The sequence below is a fragment of the Dasypus novemcinctus genome, chromosome 1 (genome assembly GCF_030445035.2).
Source record: "Dasypus novemcinctus isolate mDasNov1 chromosome 1, mDasNov1.1.hap2, whole genome shotgun sequence".
NCBI classification, from domain to species: domain Eukaryota; kingdom Metazoa; phylum Chordata; class Mammalia; order Cingulata; family Dasypodidae; genus Dasypus; species Dasypus novemcinctus.
Window position 1 is genome coordinate 50,127,544 of NC_080673.1, and position 20,301 is coordinate 50,147,844.

A 20,301-nucleotide genomic window follows, 5' to 3' on the forward strand; every position below is an offset into this window, starting at 1 on the left:
CCAAGCATTCAAAGAAAATTTAATGCCACTTACTCAAGTGCTTCTAAAAAACTGAAAAAGGAAGAACGCTACCAAACTCATTCTATGAAGCCAGTACCAAAGCCAGATAAAGATAGTATGAAAAAAGAAAATTACAGACCCATTTCCCTAATGAATACAGATGTAAAAATCCTCACCAAAATACTTGCTAATAGAATACGACAACACATTTAAAAGAATTACTCATCATATCACATGGCCTTCAAGGATGGTTCAACACAAGAATATCAATTCATGTAATACACCACAGTAATAAATCAAGGAAGAAAAATCACGTGATCCTATCAATTGATGCAGAAAAGACATCTGACAAAATATAGTATCCTTTCTTGATAAAAATACTAAAAAAGATAAGAATTGAAGGAAACTTTCTCAACAAAAGCAACTAAAAGAATCGAATATTTAGGAATAAATTTAACCAAGTACATAAAGCAACTGTAAAACTACACTGCATGGATAAAAGAAATTTTGAAAAGACCTAAATAACTGGAAGAACATTCCATGCTCATGGATTGGAAGACTAAATATCATTACAATGTCAATTCTACCCAAATTGATACACTGATTCAATGCAATCATGATAAAAATTCTACCAGCATATTTTAAAGAAATGGAAAACACAATTATCAAATTTATTTGGAAGGGTAAGGGAAGCCAATTAGCCAGAAACATCTTAAAAAGGAAAAGCAAAGTTGGAGGACTTTCACTTCTGGACTTTAAATCATATTACCTGGCTACACTGGTAAAAACAGTATGGTTCTAGCATAAAGACAGACACAAAGACCTGTCTGTCAGACCTGGAACTGAAATGATGGTCCAGAAACAGACTCCCACTCTATGGTCAAGTGATTTTTGACAAGCCTGTCAAAACCACCTAGGAGGGGCAAAACACTCTATTTAACAGATGGTACTGGGAGAACTGGATATCCATAGCCAAAAGAGGTTCCCTATCTCACAAAATTATACAAAAATTAACTCGAAATGGATGAAAGACCAAAATATAAAATCTAGAAGAATAAAGCTACTTAAAGAAAATGTAAGAAAACATCTTCAAGAACTGGTGGTAGGTAGTACATTCTTATATCCTACACCAAAAACATGAGCAATGGAAAAAAACATGGAATAATGGGACCTTCTCAAACTTAAACACTTTCATGATTCAAAGGACTTCATCAAGAAGGTGAAAAAGCATCCCATTCAATGGGAGAAAATATCTGGAAATCATATATCTGCTAAGGGTTTGATTTCCATTCTATATAAGGAGATCATACTACTCAACAAAAGAGCAACCAATCCAATCAAAAAATGGGCAAAGACTTAAATAGATATTCTCCAAGGAGGAAATACGAATGGCCAAAAAAGCACATGAAAGAATATTCAGTATCACTATTTGGGAAATGCAAATCAAAACAACAATGAGATATCATCTCACACTGCATAAAAATGGCCATTATTTTAAAAAAATAGAAAAAAAAATGGCTGGAGAGGGTATGAAGAAATAGGAACACTCCTTCACTGTTGGTGGGATTGTAAAATGGTGCAGCCTCTGTGGAAGACATTGTGGTGGTTCCTCAGGAAGCTTAATATAGAACTGCCATATGACCCAGCAATTCCTCTACTAAGAATGTATCCAGAAGAACTGAAAACAGTGACAAGAACAGACACCTGCACACTGATGTTCACAGTAGCACTACTCACAACTGCCAAAACATGGGAACAACCCAAATGTCCATCAACCAATGAATGGTTAAACAAAATGTGGTATAGACATACAATGGAATACTATGCTGCAATAAGAATAAATAAAACTGGGACATATATGATAACATGGGTGAATCTGGAAGACATTATGCTAAGTGAAATAAGCTAGACACAAAAGGACAAATACTGCATGGTCTCAACAATATGAGCTAAACATGAAGAATAAATGCACAGAGTAAAAGCAAGACTACAGGTTATTAGGTGGTTAAGAGGAGGGCAGTGAAATGGTAAACTTAAAATATATATAGTTTTAACTAACTTGACGGTAAATGTGTGAAAATGGATAGAGCTGATAGTTAACACATTATAGTGAGTAGCCGCTGGTTTCTAAACAGGACTGTAGCTGAAAAGGGTTGTCTAGGGATGTAAATATCAATTGAAATAAAGCTAGAGAATAATATAGGGAATGAACAACAAAGTGAACCTAGAGGTGGATGAGAATTGTGATTAATAGTACAAATGCAAAAATGTCCTTCTGTGAACTAGAACAGATATATGTCACTATTGCAGGGTGGTGGGAATGTGGAGAAGCATGGGAAAAAATACAATTAATTAAACTATGGATAATAGTTAACAGCAATACTGTAATATTCCTGCAACAATTCCAAAGATGTACTGTGTTAATAATAATTGGAATTTATGGAAAAAATATGCCAAATGTACACTATGGACCACAGTTAGTGGTAACAGTATAATACTATTATCTCATAATCTGCAGCAAATGTTGCAGAATGGTGCAGTGTATTGGTAAATGGTTGTTACATGGGAATTCTACACATTTGCGTGACTGTTTTGTAAGTTCACAACGTTTGTAATAAAAATATATTAAAAAAAAAAAAGAAAAAGTAAAGCATAGAATTATAATGACCCAGCAATTCCACTCCTGGGTAGATACCACAAAGAATAGAAAATAGGGACTGAAACACACACCTATATGCTAGTTTTCATTAAAAGTAGCATTATTCACAATAACCACAATGTAGAAACAATCCAAGTGTCCAAAAATAGACGAATGGATGAACAAAATGTGGCATATGAATACAATGGAATATGACTATTCAGCTTTAAAAAAGAATGAAATACTGAACTAACCTTGAACATGTGCTAAGCAAAACAAGCCAGACACAAAAGGATAAATATTCTATGATTTCATTTACAAGAAATATCTAGCATAGGAAAATTGAAAGAAATAGAAAGATTAGTTTACCAAGGTCTGAAAAGAAGGAAGAATGCGGAATTACTGCATAATGGGTACAGAGTTCCTGTTTGGGGTGACAAACATTTTAGTAATGGATGGTGGTAACAGTCACACAACATCGTGAATATAACTAATGCCACTAAATCGTATACTTAAAAATTTCATATATATGTACCACGTTTTTAAAATAACAATAATAATAAAAGAAATGACTAGGTTCACAGTTAAGATGTATTTGTGGTTTCATTTTTTAGTTTTACTACCCCTTTTTAATTAAAATAGACCACACATAAAGTATATAAATCATGTGCATGATTCAACCGCCATAAAGTAAAATCACCCATGTACCCATCATCTAGATAAACAGAACACTCCTGAAACCCTTTTTGTGCCCCTTCCTGTCACCATCCCCTTTTTTCACCCTGAAGGTAAGTAACACTCTGATTCTTAAACACCACAAATTAATTCTGCTTGTTATTTTTAATTTTATATAAATGAAATTATAAATATATATCCTTTCTGTCTGGTTTCTTTTCTTCAGTATTGTATTTGAGACATATCTACTATGTTGTGTGTAGTGACAGTTCATTCACTGTTATAAAAGAGTAAAATTTAAAAATACTTTATTTTCAACAGGTCTTCCTTCTCCAAAATTGCCAGCTAAATGTAACTGAATGAATGAACCTAGGTGAAACCAGCCATAAAATCTAGGGTTTTTAAAATATAAACTTTTATGCTTTTGGCGGGGAGGAGGAGGGTTTGCAACAAGAGGTACTGATAACTGATTCATCAAATAAAAGTTACAAGAGTTCTCATTCTTAAAGTATGCCCTTGCTGATTTCTGAGCTTCCCATTCAAATATAGATCCACAGGAGCCATAGCTCCCCTATGTAAAGAACAGGACAAAATAGAGGGATAGTGTTATCAGACCGCTCTCCTCCCTGACTTGGTAAGTATCTTCATGCTTCCTTCTGAACGAAATAAATAGATTCCAAAATACATTGTTTCTGTTGTATGGGTTATTTTGGTTTGTCTGCTCCACCTACATTTATTAAAGTCAAGAAGAAAATGGTAAGGTAAAAACTGCCCAAATGAAAACCAAACATGATCCTACGCCCTCTTTTTCTGCTTCCCAAGACTACACACACATTCTATAACAGTTCAAATAAAGAGATCTAAATTGAACGTGTTGATGCTTGAATGTCTCCTACACAGAAATAAAGGTAGATTATCACTTTAGGGAAACGGACTTTGGCCCAGTGGTTAGGGCGTCCGTCTACCATATGGGAGGTTCGCGGTTTAAGCCCCGGCCCTCCTTGACCCATGTGGAGCTGGCCATGTGTGGCGCTGATGCGCGCAAGGAGTACCGTGCCACGCAAGGGTGTCCCCCGCGTGGGGGAGCCCCATGCGCAAGGAGTACGCCCGTGAGGAAAGCCGCCCAGCGTGAAAAGAAAGAGCAGCCTGCCCAGGAATGGCGCCACCCACACTTCCCGTGCCTCTGACGACAACAGAAGCGGACAAAGAAACAAGACTCAGCAAACAGACACCAAGAACAGACAACCAGGGGCGGGGGGGAAATTAAATAAATAAATAAATCTTTAAAAAAAAAAAAAAAAGATTATCACTTTACTGCAAATATTTAACAAAATAAGAGGACATAAGTTAAAAGTCATAATTAATTTATAAACACCATGTATGAATGATATACTTCAATAAAAATTTTTAAAAATTAAAAAAGTTAGATGCACAATAAAAATACCTTTAAAAAGTAAAGATAAAATAGAACTTTACAGATGTTCAAAGTTGAAGAATTCATCACCAGAAGACTCATTACAAAAGTGTGAAAGTCCCTTTGGGAATAAAATTAATGATATGAGTTGAAAATATGACTCTACAGATAAGATTTAAGAGCATCAGAAACATAAAGAGATTGAGGGGTGAAGAATTTTATTATTATATTGTTTATTATTATTATTATGGAAATAATGAAAATGCTCTAATAATGATTGAAGTGTTGAATGCACAACTAAATGATTATACCAAATAACAATAATTGTATACTTTGGATGAATTGTATGCTTTATTAATATGTATCAATAAAATTGATTTGTTAAAAAAAGGCAAAAAAAAAAATTTTAACATTTGTAAACTTAATTTTTCTCCCCTGTTCAAATATCCATGAAAAGCCAGGCATTGTACTAGAAATACAAAAACAAATATAAGGCATGTTTCCTGCCCCTGTGTTTATAATCCAGCAGGAAAAACTTGTGGAATAATCATTTTAATACTCTGCACAGTGCTATGTTAGAATGCACTGTGTTAGAATGCCCAGATTATTAAAGATGGAATACACAAAAAGGGTACCTAGGCCAGCCTCAGCTTGGGTGAGTGTTCAGTGGAGGAAGTGACATCACTCCTGAGGTCTAGGGATAGGTATTAGTGAAGAGGGCAAGAAAGGGTATTATTAGCATTAAGCAAACACAAAGAAATTGGAATTGGCACAATGTTTAAAGAAAATCAACAGTGGCGTCAGTAACTACAGCATATCAAAGTTCAATATAAAAAGTGAAATAGATGCTAAAGAATGTTAAAAAAAGGGTTAAGTGATGTTGGTGAGGGGTAATTTTGCCCCAGAGCAGACTTGTACAATTCTAGAGAAATTTTTGATTGTCATAATTCAGTGAACACTGACATCTAGTAGGCAGAAATCAGGGATGTTGTTAAACATCCTACAATGCACAGGACAGCCACTTCTTTCTGTCCCACCCCTACCGAAAGAATTACCTGCCCCAAAATGTCAATAGGATCCAAGGTTGAAAAAATCCTGGGTTCAGGCTTAGAAGGTCTGGTTTTATCCTGTCTCAACCTACCTACTTTTACATGTGAACCTTCACAGAAAGGTACAAAGATACACACTAAGGCAAAAACTTATCAATTCTGCTCACAATCCATTACTAGCAGTTGCTTATACAATGTCACTGGATCAGAATAGCAGATGGACTTAGCCTTTCAGAAATGGACCTATTAAATTCTCCTATGGAATATAGATGGAACTAAGCTTTAAAGACTTCTCTATATTAGTTCTTAACATGTCTTCTTTCCCCATTCTTCCCCAAGGCATTACTTTCCCCCCCGTTAAGTTAGGATTCTCTTCTAGGTCTAATACTAAAAACCACCTAATATTACTCCACTTCCCCCCCACATGAGGTCCAGAAGTTAAGTGGCATAATTTAAATAGATCTGATTTTAAAATCCAAGCCCACAATCATGTTTTTTCCTCAGAGAAAAAAAATCTAATTTAACTCTCCTTCACTTTTCCATTAGAAATATGCCTTAACATTATCCCAAAATACTCACCATATGAAGCCTTTCAACTAGCTTTTGATCCCCAAGGCAATTGTTTGTATCAAACCAGGAATCAAAGTCCTAAATAAACAAAAAAGAAATCTTAAGATCAGAGATATTAACTACAATTATATTATGCCAATATAAAAAATGATTTCTAGAATTAATGTTTTAGTTAACCACAAAATTAGTTCAAGTCCTTCTTCATATATACCCCTCATTATTTACCAATTAATTTTAGAACCAGTAGTTTAAGAACTCTAATAGTCCTTAAACATTATTCTCACAAACATTGAGATGACAAGTTTCACAATGAAAATAAAATAGTGGGAAAGCAAGTTTTATAGAAATAACTACACAATATTCTTGAAAAATACCCTTCCCACAGAGCCACACAAAAGCTTAAAAGGAAAAAACGTTATAGTTTATTTTCTAAGAAAACCTCTCAGAATATTCAAATCAAGGTTTCCAAAGCAATGCCAATTTTAATTAAAGACACTCACTGAAAGTGAAATTGAGATTACGAGCATTTCACTGGTATTTGAGTAGGATTTGAACAAGAACAATTTCCCTATCCTTTCCTCTTAAACATATTTATTACATATTTGATTTTTTTAGCAAACAGCATTCATTATGTTTACTAGAACAAGGTTTAACAGATTATCAAACAAATTAAACATGTCAATGTGGTAAGAAATTACCTCAAAAACAAAAAACATAAAAATTTATAAAAGCAGAAATAAAGTTGTTTTTAGATATTGATTATATGTCCTTTCTCAGGAAGCGGACTTGGCCCAGTGGTTAGGGTGTCTGTCTACCACATGGGAGGTCCACAGTTCAAACCCCAGGCCTCCTTGACCCATGTGGAGCTGGCACAGTGTTGATGTACACAAGGAATGCCGTGCCACGCAGGGGTGTCCTCCACGCAGGGGAGCCCCACTGCAAGGAGTGCGCCCCCCGTAAGGAGAGCTGTCCAGCATGAAAGAAAGTGCATCCTGCCCAGGAATGGCATCGCACACACGGAGAGCTGACACAGCAAGATGACGCAACAAAAAGAAACAATGATTCCTGAGCCGCTAACAAGCGGACAAAGAACACGCAGCAAACAGACACAGAGAACAGACAACTGGGGTGGGGAGAGGGGAAGGGGAGAGAAAATAAATAAACAAACAAACAAACAGATTTCTCCATTCTCTTAAAATGATCTTTAACACAATAAACCAAAATTACAACCATTTCTGAACTTACTTATGTAAAAGTACTAGCCAGAGTTCTTCAAAGACACACACACACAAACTTCCTACAGATCCTTCCTTGATATAAAAAAGTTCTTCTAATTCTGACTGGATCCGTGTTTAGTCACACCCTATTTATTAGCAAAGGCTACTTCAGTAAAACCCTCACATGGAGTCCTGTCCTCTGAGGATTCACTTTCTGAAAGCTAAGAGAGGTCTTCCCAACAGAACTATCTCTGGTCCTAGTCTCAGAGCATGCTATGTGGATAGGCTGAGAATTTTTAAAATCATCAATATCCGGTTCCTTTATGCTTCAGAGTTTAACTCTCAGTTTATCCCTTTCCTCTCACACTTTACTGTAAGTTGCAAAAGGAAACCAGGCTGTACTTTCCACACTTAGCTTGGAAATCTCTTCAACTAAATATCAAAGTTAATTGCTTCCAAGTTCTTCCTTCCTCCCAACATCAGAACACAATTATGCATGGGAATAAAAGACATAATGGATGAAGAGTAAAAATACATAAGCAGATTTAAATTGCCTGAAGACAAAATTAGTGGCTTCGGAGGCAGAACATCTGAACTTGAAAGGACAGGAGAACAGAAAGAAAAGAGAATGTAAAAAATGGAAGAGTCTCAGGGAATTGAATGGCAACATGAATCACACAAACATTCACATTATTGGTGTTCCAGAAGAAAAGAATGGAAAGGAGGCAGAAAGAATATTTGAGGAAATAATGACTGAAAACTTCCCAACCCTTATGAAGGACATAAATATCAATATCCAAGAAGGACAACGCACCCCAAACAGAATAAATCTGAATGGACCTACCCTGAGACATCTACTAATCAGAATGACAAATACCAGAGATATACAGAGAGGATTCTGAAAGCAGCAAAAGAAAAGAAAAGCATCACATACAAGGGAAACTCAGTAAGATTTTAAGTGCCAACCTTCTATGAGAAATCATGGAAGCAAGAAGAAAGTGGTATGATATATTCAAAGTACTGGAAGAGAAAAGCTGCCAGTCAAGAATTCTGTATCTGGCAAAGCTGTCCTTCAAAAATGAGGGTGAGTTCAAAGTCTTCACAGACAAACAAAAACTGGCAGAATAGGTTACCAAAAGACCAGATTTACAAGAGATACTAAAAGGGGTGCCGCAGCTTAAAAGGAAAAAAAAGGGGGAAAGATTTGGAGAAGAGTTTAGAATTGAAGATTATTAGGAAGGATAAACTAAAGCATAAGAAAACAGACAATAGAGAAGCAGACTTGGCCCAGTGGTTAGGGCATCCGTCTACCACATGGGAGGTATGGGAGGTCTGTGGTTCAAACCCCGGGCCTCCTCGATCCATGTGCAGCTGGCCCATGCGCAGTGCTGATGCGTGCCAGGAGTGCCCTGCCATGCAGGGGTGTCCTCCGCGTAGGGGAGCCCCACCGCAAGGAGTGCACCCCCCATAAGGAGAGCCGCCCAGCGCAAAAGAAAGTGCAGCCTTCCCAGGAATGGTGCCGCACACACGGAGAGCTGACAACAACAAGATGACACAACAAAAAGAAACACAGATTCCCGTGCCGTTGACAACAACAGAAATGGGAAAAGAACAACACGCAGCAAAAAGACACAGAGACCAAACAACGGCGGGGGGGGGGGGGCGGAGAAATAAAGGACAAAATGGATGAAGTAAATAATGCATTTACAATAATAACACTGAATGTTGACAGACTGAACTCCCCAATCAAAAGACATAGACTAATAGAATGGATAACAAAGTATGAGCCATCTATACGCTGTCTACAAGAGACTCACCTCAGACATAAGGACACAGCCAGGTTAAAAGTGGACGGTTGGGAAAAGGTACTCCAACCAAATAGTAACCAAAAAAGAGCTCTAGTAGACCAGATAAATGTAAAATAACAATATTATAGCATATGAACAATAATTACTCTGTGCAACTGACAAATTGTTCCTATGATCAGTATTCTCTAAGTTTCTTCATAGAAAATAAACATTTGCTTTTAATTGAGGGGGGAAAAAAGAATTATGCCAATTCTCTGTCACTTTATAACAAAGTCTGCCTTTCTTCCAGTTTCTAGTAACACATTCCTCATTTCTTTCAAAGACCTCACTGGAAGTACATTTACCATCCATATTTCTACTAACATTCTCTTCAAAACAATCAAGGCTTTTTTATCAAGAATTTCACAATTCTATTAGCCTCTATCCATTACCAATTCCGAAGCCATTTCCACATTTTTTAATATCTGTCAGAATAGTACTCTACTTTCTGGTAACTAAAACTGTTTTAGTTCTACAGCTGTTAATAAAAATATCATACAATGGGACATAACAGGAATTTACTGCTCATTGGCCAGGAGGCTTGCTTCCTCCTAGGGTATATTCTGGCTGGCTGGCAATCCTCAGCCCTTGGCTTTCCTGTCACATTGCAATGCACATGAGGGGATCTTTTCCTTTCTCTTCTGGGTTCTGTTGATTTCTAGCTTTTGGTTGCTCCCCAAGGCTTTCCCTCCCTTTTCCAATTTCCTCTGCTTATAAGGACTTCAGCCATACTGGATTAAAGTCACACTCATTCAGCATTGGCACACCTTAACTAATAACATCTTCAAAGGTTCTATTTACAAATTGGTTCCCACTCAGGGGACCAGGGACCAGGGGTTAGGACCTGAACATACTTTTTGTGGGGGACATGAGTCAATTTTCAACAGTAGGTTAACCAGGCTATGTAACAACATGAAAAGTTAATGATTATTTCAAGCAGTGCTGGAAGGCTGGCCAATTCAATTACAAAAATATATAATTATATTAGACAAAAATTATATTAGACAAAACATTATCATCATTCCACCAAAAAACAATTAGAAATACTTACATCAGCTGAATTAAAGACATCTGGCAACAAAAAATTAAGAAGTGACCAGAGTTCATGCAAGTTGTTCTGAAGAGGTGTTCCAGTTAATAACAGACGATTGGTAGTCTTGAATTCCCTCACTATTTCTGACAACTAAAAGAACAGTTCATCATTAGGATATTTTGCACACTACTCATTCTTAAATGAAGGCACATAATGATTTTCACATCTAAAAAACCACATTACCTTAGATTTCTCATTTTTGATCCTGTGAGCTTCATCTATAACTAAGTACCTCCAATTAAATTTTTTGAACACAGACTTCTCTTTAATAAGCATTTCGTAAGATGTTACACATACGTCCCATTCTCCTGGTAATAAAACATCTCTGACAAAAGCAGCCTGTATAGCAAAAGAGAAAAAACTAAACATGGAAAAATATACATTACATTTACCAGTGACAAGTAATCTAATATGTAAGAGGGTGGAAATATTAGAAAGGATTAGAGTAGCTATGCAGGCAATCTAAAACCAGCTTTCCAATCACAAAAGTTTAACTACAGGGAACAGCTGTGCCTCAAGCCAACTGAGTACGTTTCCCACATGGGAAGTCCCAGGTTCAATCCCCGTGCCTCCTAAAAACAAAAGTAAACAACAAGCAAACAAATAAAAACAACCAATTCAGGGGGGCCTATGTGGCTCAGTGGCTGAGTGCTGGCTCCCCACATACAAGGTCCTGGGTTCAGTCCCAGGCCCCAGTACCTCAAAAAAAAAAGTAACTATATCAGTCATTTTATGAGTCAAAGCCATTTAATGAAAACAATGACAAAATTAATCAGTGTAAAATTCAATAGATTAACTCTTAAAATCTTCTTTCTCCAATTCTTCTAGGTCCTGAAATTATCAGGAGACCAGCTTAGCCAAAGCAGAGTAGGATTTCTGATACAAAAAAGGAAGAGAACTAAATGATAGTTTGTAGTAAGCATTTTTATTTTCTTTAGATTTACAGATATATCAATGCATTTAAACCTCACCATCTCCCCCATGAGGTTACTATTACTATTCTTAATTTAGAGGTGAGAAAAGTAAAGCAAAAGAGTGGTTAAGTAGTTGGCCCTCGAAAACATCAAAAGCAATTTGTTAACTTAAAATATCCAACTAATCTATGGAGAAAAAATCTAGAAACATCACTGGTAAAGGGAAAACAAAGTAATATAAGTACACAATCTTTCAATAATATCAATTTCCAAACCTGAGTTTTATATTCTTAATTCATCTAAATTTTAACTTATTTTAGTAGAAATGATACCTACTTGCTGACTCAGTAGACATCCACTAACTGATTCAGTCTATCTTTTAATAAGTTTTAAAATATAATCCTATGACTACCTCACATACTCAGACCTCTTTTAAAAAGAAAATACTTTTTAATGAGAAAATAGCCTTTTGATTTTACATAATCACTTCCCGGAAAAAGGAGAAACAAACTATATTCTTACAGCTGAGTATAGACTATAACTCCTTTACCACCACTGACACTTAACCAAGACAAGAATACATTCATAAATCATCTATATTTATAAAGAACAACTTTATTATTGGACCCCTTCCCCTCTAATCCCTCTTTAAACCTATCCCTCTTCTCTAAACCTTTATGCAAATTTTTATTATCAAAAGTTTAATGAAATACTAAAAACTTACTCTTTGTTCTTTATCTCCTATCAAACAAACAGATCTAAGCGTGGGCACCCATCTCTTGAATTCGCTCATCCAGTTGTGTAATGTAGACTTAGGAACCAAAACCATATGAGGACCAGGAATGTTTCTATAGTGTTTCATGTACCCAAGAAGAGAAATTGTTTGAAGAGTCTTTCCCAAGCCCTGAAAGATTTCAAAATAAGCACAAAACAATTTGGGGGGGGGGGGGGTGTGAGGGAAGGGTTACACATAAATACCTCCTGACACAACTTAGAACATTACAAAGAAAAACTATGTGTTCCTAATAACTAACATGGCAAAAACCTAAGTTTACAAGTGTCATGTCACTTAATCTTCACAAATCTATGAGGGAGGTAGTAATTTATCATACCCAGAAAGTTTAAATGACTTTGCCAAGGTCACCCAGCAGAACTGGAATTGAAGTATAGTTCTTTTTAACACCATACATTATCTAGGCAAGTAAGTATTTTAGCACTATAGCTTTAAGGAAACTTTTTAAAACATTCACTACATAACTAGCAATTAATTAGTAAACAAGAGTTAAAAAGGATTTGAAATTTATGAGAACTGTACAAGCTGCCATCCTGGGAAAAAATATTATTTATTGCTGATAAACACTCACTGACTCCACTTAAGTTTTTTAAGTGGGGAAAAACAATCAAATAATTATTTAACAAAAGTTAATCCAAAGCATGTTTCTTAAATTTGTTACTTTCACCAATGACTCACAATTTATGTATATGCTCTATATTTAAGCAGCTAAAGCAAACTGTTGATACCAGTTCGACAGCGGATTTGTTTGCTAACAGTTCTAGACTATAATAAACAAAATCAAGTGTTAAACTGTTTTTTAACCTTTATAAATTTAATAGTTTAAAATGGGGAAACGGACTTGGCCCAGTGGTTAGGGTGTCCGTCTACCACATAGGAGGTCCGCGGTTCAAACCCCGGGCCTCCCTAACCTGTGTGGAGCTGGCCCATGCGCAGTGCTGATGCGGCAAGAAGTGTCGTGCCACGCAGGGGTGTCCCCCGCGTAGGGGAGCCCCACGCACAAGGAGTGCGCCCGTAAGGAGAGTCACCCAGCGCAAAACAAAGTGCAGCCTGCCCAGGAATGGTGCCGCCCACACTCTCCATGCGCTGACGACAATAGAAGCGGACAAAGAAACAAGATGCAGCAAACAGACACAGAGAACAGACAACTGGGGGAGGGGGGGAATTATATAAATAAACAAATCTTTAAAAAAAAATAGTTTAAAATGTTTTAAATTACAAAACATGGCCTTTGAAAACCTACCAAATACATACCATTTCATCTGCAAGGATACCATTGATGCCATTCTCATACAAAGAAATGAGCCAATTTAATCCTCGGACTTGATAATCTCTCAGTTTACCCCATTTTACATCTATGAAGAAAAAGAAAAAGCATAATGCACATTTTAAACAAAGAAATACAGATAAGCAGTCCCCTTATTTTGCTAATCAAGAGTTTTAAACTCTGGGCTACACTTGTCTACTTTAATTATACTTTCTCTACTAGGTTGTAAGAATGTGAATTCTCCAGAGTCCAAAGTTCCTTGAGCAGAGGCAGCTACTGTGGTCAGAAGTGAAGTAAGAGAGGATAGTTATGAGAGATAAGTGAGTGCAGGAAACATGACTGGCAGGCATCAGAGTACCAGTCAGTTCTTAGTTACCCATATGCTGGTCCCCAGAGACTGGCCACTCTTTTCCCTTTCTAATTTATCTTAAGTGTTTCTAACCAAATGTTTTCACGTTTCAAGAAGACACAGCTAGAGGTTCTCTAAGGATTTTGTTTTCCTCCAAGTAAAGAAAGGGGAAATATGAAATAAAAAGACTCCTTTTCCTTTACCCCTCATAAGTTATTTTCCCAATAGGTCTTATAGACAATAGCTCTATTAGGGTATACTATATATTACCTGGTCTGTTCTCCCTACTCCCACTCCAATTATGGAGTGACCAGAGTGTATGCATCACAATCACCTGATTTTTTCTTTAACGATGTACATCCTCTACCCCCACCCCTCCTTTAGGATGAAAAACTAAGCAATGCCCAGGAAACTAGCTACAAAGTAGAAATGTGAGAAAGATAGAACCTAAATAACTCAAAGTTCCTTTTCTCCTTGTATTATGCATGTGGCTTCTGGCTTCGTGAACAGAAATGGAAATTGGGTACAGTCCATAGGCAAAAATCTGAACATATACACCTTAAACAGACTGTTCCATTTCTAACTAGATATATCTATCTGGCTGAAGTTCAGTTTGCTAACAATTTGAGATTATAGTTATTAAGTAACAAACCCAAACATCATGTCTATATAGACCTTTGTAAGCTTCCCCACACACAATTTAAGACTTTTTATTTGTCACTTTTAAAAGTCTGAATTTTTAAATAGATTCCTGGACAGAGGTCTCATATCCATCAGAGTTCATTCAATTTTGACACCTGTCTCATCTTCAGACGCTTTTCTAGAACTACTACCACCTTCACTGTTAAGGTGCATGAGTTTTCCAAATTCAAACAGGGTTTCTTCCTCAGCATTTTTACTTTTCTAACGAACATATCATGGAAAGAACAGATAGAATGGCAAGACTTCTCTATGCCTTTACCAATGCTGTCTGGAATTTACTGACCAGTTCTTTCAAGTCATTTGTCTGCACCTTTTGGGTCATGATATCCATCATCTTCCTCCAGATTTGGCTCAGTTTAAGAGGTCTTTTCAAATCTGACTGTTGCGTTTTTTTTAGTAAAACCAACACAGAACAAAGCAAATAACAATCAGTAGTTTTGACGTAAACATGAGCTTCAATTGTGATCTACCTTTTTTTCTTTAACCACAGAGCACACTTTGTCATGGGTAAGATCCACACCATGGAAGCTGGATAGACAATTTCCCCTCTGCACATCCTCAATAATTAGCTTTAATAAGTGCAACTTCATCATTCTGCAGATCAGCAATGCTCTTTGAAAAACATGATCCTTAAGGCCATCAGATGCAATTTTGGCTCCTTGAGTCATTTTAACTAGAGTTTCCCCAATATTTCTTATGTTAAATATTGCTGGATTTTCTCATCATACCAATCTTTTTTTAGCAAATAGATCAACCACTGTATTAGCCAGCCAAAGGAGTGCTGATGTAAAATACCAGAAATTGATTGGTTTTTATAAATGGTATTTATTTGGGGTAGGAGCTTACAGATAACAGGCCATAAAGCTTAAGTTACTTCCCTCACCAAAGTCTACTTCCACGTGTTAGAGAAAGATGGCTGCCATCGTCTGTGAGGGTTCAGGCTTCCTGGGTTCCTCAGGGTTCAGCTCTGTTTTCTCCACAAGGTCAGCTACAGACTATCAGGTGAATGGCTCTATGTCTCTCCCTGGGGTTTCTGCCTTGTCTAAGGAGCCATCTCTATTCCTCTGTGTTCTTCTCCCAGCTCAGGTCCTCTCTTTGCGGGGCTTGCTTCTCTTTCTTCTGTGTGCTTACTTCCAGGACCCCAGCTAAAGACTTCAGCATCAAACTCCAACATAAAAAACCCTTACTCTGTCCTTTGCCATGCCGTTTATCTATGAGTCCCCACTCACCAAACACCCTAAAGACGTGACCCAATTAAAGCCCTAATCATAATTTAATCACATCCAGGTACAGACCAGATTACAAACATAATCCAGTATCTATTTTTGGAATTCACAACTACATCAAACTGCTACAATCACGTTCTTCTTGGCTTCCTTTTTGCCACCTTTTGTAAGGCACTTGTATTCTTGCCAACCAATGAGCCAAAAAGGCAGAAGTCTTTATTATAAGTTTTTGTGTTCACAATCACTACAGTCTCTCAAACCAGTCATCAAGCGAGAGAGAGGAGGTTGGAAAAAAAAAAACTGCTAAGCTTTAGCAAAAACAAAGTAAGATTCTATGCCACCAGACAAAATTATTTAATTAGTTAAAATCTGGTTAACCATATTTTCTTTTGGAAAACTTATTAACAAATATATTTCAGAAAAATAAATACAAAAGCACCAGGATATAAGTAAGCAAGTATTCATGAAATGCCTTTTTACACATAAGTTTTCTTATCTGGGACAAATATAAGACAATATCTTTCCTGGCTTTACTTATACATGAGGGCAACAATAAACACAGTGGCATTTTACACACTCTTAAAACATATCACTATCATACTAATATACTATCTCCATCTAAAATATATTTGTTTCAAAAGATTACTAAAAATTCCCTTAATAAACCTAAAACAGTGACCAAAGGGTTAATATTTTTCTTCTTTAAATTAAAAAAAAGTTTTTTTCTTTTTTAAATCAAGTAATTAAACATATATAACATACACGATGGAGAGTCTTCAAATCGAGTGCAAACATTGGTTGCTTTGGAGCTTTCTGTTAATAGTTCTTCATCCTCCTCCTGCTCTGTTCTACGGTGTCGGTAGCTGTAACAAGTTTATAATCAAATTACTTGAGTATTGGGTTTAATTTTAACTAAAAGTACTATGTCAACATAATAGTCAAATGCTATACAAAATTCCACAATAATAATTTTTTAAAGAGTATCTAAATTAAGCCTAAAAAGTGAAGGCTAGAAATAAATCTAAATTTGAAATTTTTACATGGTTATCTAAAAAACACAAAAAAAATTGTTATTAAAAAAGAGAATACCTTAAAAGTTAGCCAGAACTTCAGAAACTCAAATGTGATAGTCTAATTTCAAGGAAATAGTATGCAGTCAAAAAATCTTATTAATTTGTGTGCTACATTATCTTTTAAAAGCTTTTTTGCCTGAAAAATATAGCTCCAGAAATTACATTTTTAAAACTACAACTTTCACCAAAAGCTGCAGTACAGGGTCTTTCAGCTTAAGCAATGACTCTCAATGAGAGATGGATTAGATTTACTCAAAAAGCTTTTAAAATACATTTATTTGTGTAGACTGTACACTCCAAGGTAGATACACTTCCTTTAAAAACTAATTTTCTTAAAGTCATAATATTGGCAGATTCCTTAAGGTCTAAAGAATTAAAGCTAGTAAAACTACTTACTTTCCAATTCTGAGCTTTCAACTTTATACACCTTTTACCCTTTCATCAAATATTTTGATTTAAATTAGAAAACAAATTATGCCAGCAACAAGACCTCTAAATTTAATTTCTAATTTCTGTAAATGGAGAGAAACTATTTTTTATAAAATTTCCTTTAAAATATATAATCAAGATGGTTGATTATTATGGTTGTAAAGCCATAAAGGTTGGGATATGCTTTATTGTTTAATATGGCAGCATTATTGTATGTAACTTTGGATGATTAAAAAAAAAAAAGCATGTATGTCCTAATATTCAAGGGGGGCAGGATCGCCCTACTCATTTTGTGTAAGCTAACTTCTCACTTAAGACAATTTGAAGGGTAGAGAAGAAATCTGTTAACAAAGACTCCTCTTCTCCAATAATACCTTTAATTAGTACACCAAGCTGAATATGTATTTACTACAGACTATATTTTTCTTTTAGGATCTTACCAGAGCTAAATAAATGTTTCTTTCCATCCATCACTATCTCATAATAGCCATTACCCTAAATCACATTTCCAGAGCACAAGACTGATTACATTTCAACAGCCTCAAACTCCACCTCTGAAACAAATACATTTGAAGTGCAAAGTTCTTTCTTATGAAATTTTATAAGTATTAAAATAATAGCACTTTTATTACATACAATGGACAATGAATAAGCAATAAGGTATACCGGATGAGCGGAAACACCCCAAATAAAATAATTATGCTTAAGCTCTTTGTTGGCAATCCCTTAGAGATGCAGATCATACTCCCCTGTTTCAGTATATAGTGTTATGAATTTAACACTGTTGGTAACAGTTTATAATCTCCCCTCTTTTAGATAACGTATTTTAATTACTGATGGGAGGACATGTTCACTTAACTTTTACACACCCAGCTTTTCCAGGGAGCTAAGAATGTCCTAAATCACATAATTACTACTAATTTAACATCTTAAGTTACTCAACCAACACAAAATTTACAAAAAGAATTTATAAATTCAACACATATGAGTTTTCAACATTTTGAATAACTAAGAGTGGCATATATCCTGACACTTCAATTTATATAAAGACAGCCAAGTATGTAACAAAAACATAAAACTGCTGTGCTTTAAGTCATCACAAATATTCCATATACCAACACAGACAAAATACCCTTGAAGAATGTTATGTGGTTTAGGAAAATAAAGCACACCCCAAGTCAGACCTAAATTCAAGTCTAGGTTACTATAATTAATTCTATATGATGTGGTATAGGCTACTTAACATCTGCATTTCATTTGTGTTTCCTCTCCCAAGAATACGGTAACATGATTCTTCCACTCACTGTGATTGTTGCAATCCATAAATCACATAGTGTTATAAAAAAAGTAGGGATTATACATATTTTTATTTAATTATACATTTATGGCTACATCCTGCCAGGCCAACTGGGGGCAAACAAATAGCAGCACTGAAATAAATATTTCTTAATTACATGATTTTATACATCTTAATGAAGACTGTCAAAAAATTTTTTTCCAACTATGGACTATATTACTCACTCGCCAACTGACAACAAGTTCTGTTTCTCATCCTTTTTTATTCGTGGGCGCCCTGGTTTCATCTTCAAAGGTGATGTTGGAGTCTTCTGAGCAGCAGGCTGAATGAAATGTGCAAAGAGTTCTGTCTGCTTTAATAAATATTCAAATCTATTTGCTCGGTCAGTTTGCTGCAAAAAAAATTTAAGACATATTTTATCAAAATATCAATAAAAGTTCAAGGATCAAAGTTTCAACATGCCTCCATACAATAAACTCAGCAATAAAAAGGAACAAACCATTGATAATGCAACAGCATGGATGAGTCTCAAAGCATTATGTTCGGCGAAAGATCTCAAACACAAAAGACTATATATATTATTCCACTTACATAAATTCTAAAAAAGGCAAAACCAGTGATAGAAAGCAGTTCAGTAGTTGCAAGAGGGTGGGGGAAGGGAACTGACAGCAAAGAGGCAGGAATAAACTCTTTTAGGATGATGGAACTGTTAAACATCATGATTATGAATGATAAAATGACTGCATATACTTGTCAAAAACGTAGCTCAGGTGGTTGAGCACCTGTTTCCCATATACAAGGTCCTGGTCAAGCCCCAGTACCTCTTAAAAACAAAACACAAACAAAAAAAAAAAACAAATTCTCATTGGGGAATGGATGTATTTCAGTGGTTGAGCATCCGCTTCCCTTGTGCAAGGCCCTGAGATCAATCCCTGGTACCTCTTAAAAAAACAAAACAAAACAAAACTCACTAAACGCAGACTTGAAATTACTGTATGTGAGTTATATTTCACTTTAAATTAAAAACAAAAAATAGACAATTGACAGAAAAATTAAAAACCACTAAAAAACATGCTGCAATACAAATCAATTTATTCAGGAGTGGGGAGAAATGCATGTCGTTCATCAGTCAGGCCATGCCAATTTTTTTAAGTTATCACCTTGAAAAAAAATCTTTTTGCTTGTGAAATATTCATTAACCAATGCTTTATTAATACTTCCTTTCATACCTGCCATCCGCCCCTTCGAACATTCCCTACTATCATACCAAGAAAAGAGGTTTTTATTTGAACAAAAAAATTTTAAGATACTTGGAAGCAAGTTTCCGTAAATAACAAAATCTAGAGTCTTTTATTTTAGGGTAGACTTTTAGCAGACTTACTGATAACCTGGCTAAACAAAAAAGAAACAACATAAGAGAGCCCATAAACACAGAAAGCAGATGTTATTTAATGTGTCTGCCTACAAAAATTTAAAAGTCATTTTTGAATGGATTACCTAGCAAAGCAAACACAAGAGGTATCCAAACATCATATAATGCTATAATTACTTATATTTCAAAGGAAAACAATCATTTTTTAAAAAACCACGCCACTATAAAAAGGGAAGACCAATATGCTATTCCAAAGGAATTTGATGACAGATTATTCCAATAACTCACAAATGACAGTCATGAAAGTACTCCTATCTACACAATGACAGGGATTAAAATAATAGAGGATTAAAATAACACGCTTCTCTCTGAAAAT

General features: G+C 35.6%; 1 protein-coding gene across 2 annotated transcripts in view; it reads right to left on the reverse strand.

The window, feature by feature from the left end:
• Positions 1-20,301, reverse strand: part of SMARCA5 (SNF2 related chromatin remodeling ATPase 5) — a 54,640-nt gene that overhangs the window by 26,474 nt on the left and 7,865 nt on the right. For both annotated transcript variants that reach the window (XM_058286454.2, XM_071214497.1), the window contains exons 3-9: positions 18,778-18,944; positions 16,517-16,617; positions 13,465-13,565; positions 12,142-12,321; positions 10,687-10,842; positions 10,462-10,593; positions 6,356-6,424 (exon numbers count right to left, since the gene is read on the reverse strand). In XM_058286454.2, coding sequence (XP_058142437.1) covers positions 6,356-6,424; positions 10,462-10,593; positions 10,687-10,842; positions 12,142-12,321; positions 13,465-13,565; positions 16,517-16,617; positions 18,778-18,944 — 906 coding nt within the window. The remainder of the gene's footprint in view (positions 1-6,355; positions 6,425-10,461; positions 10,594-10,686; positions 10,843-12,141; positions 12,322-13,464; positions 13,566-16,516; positions 16,618-18,777; positions 18,945-20,301) is intronic.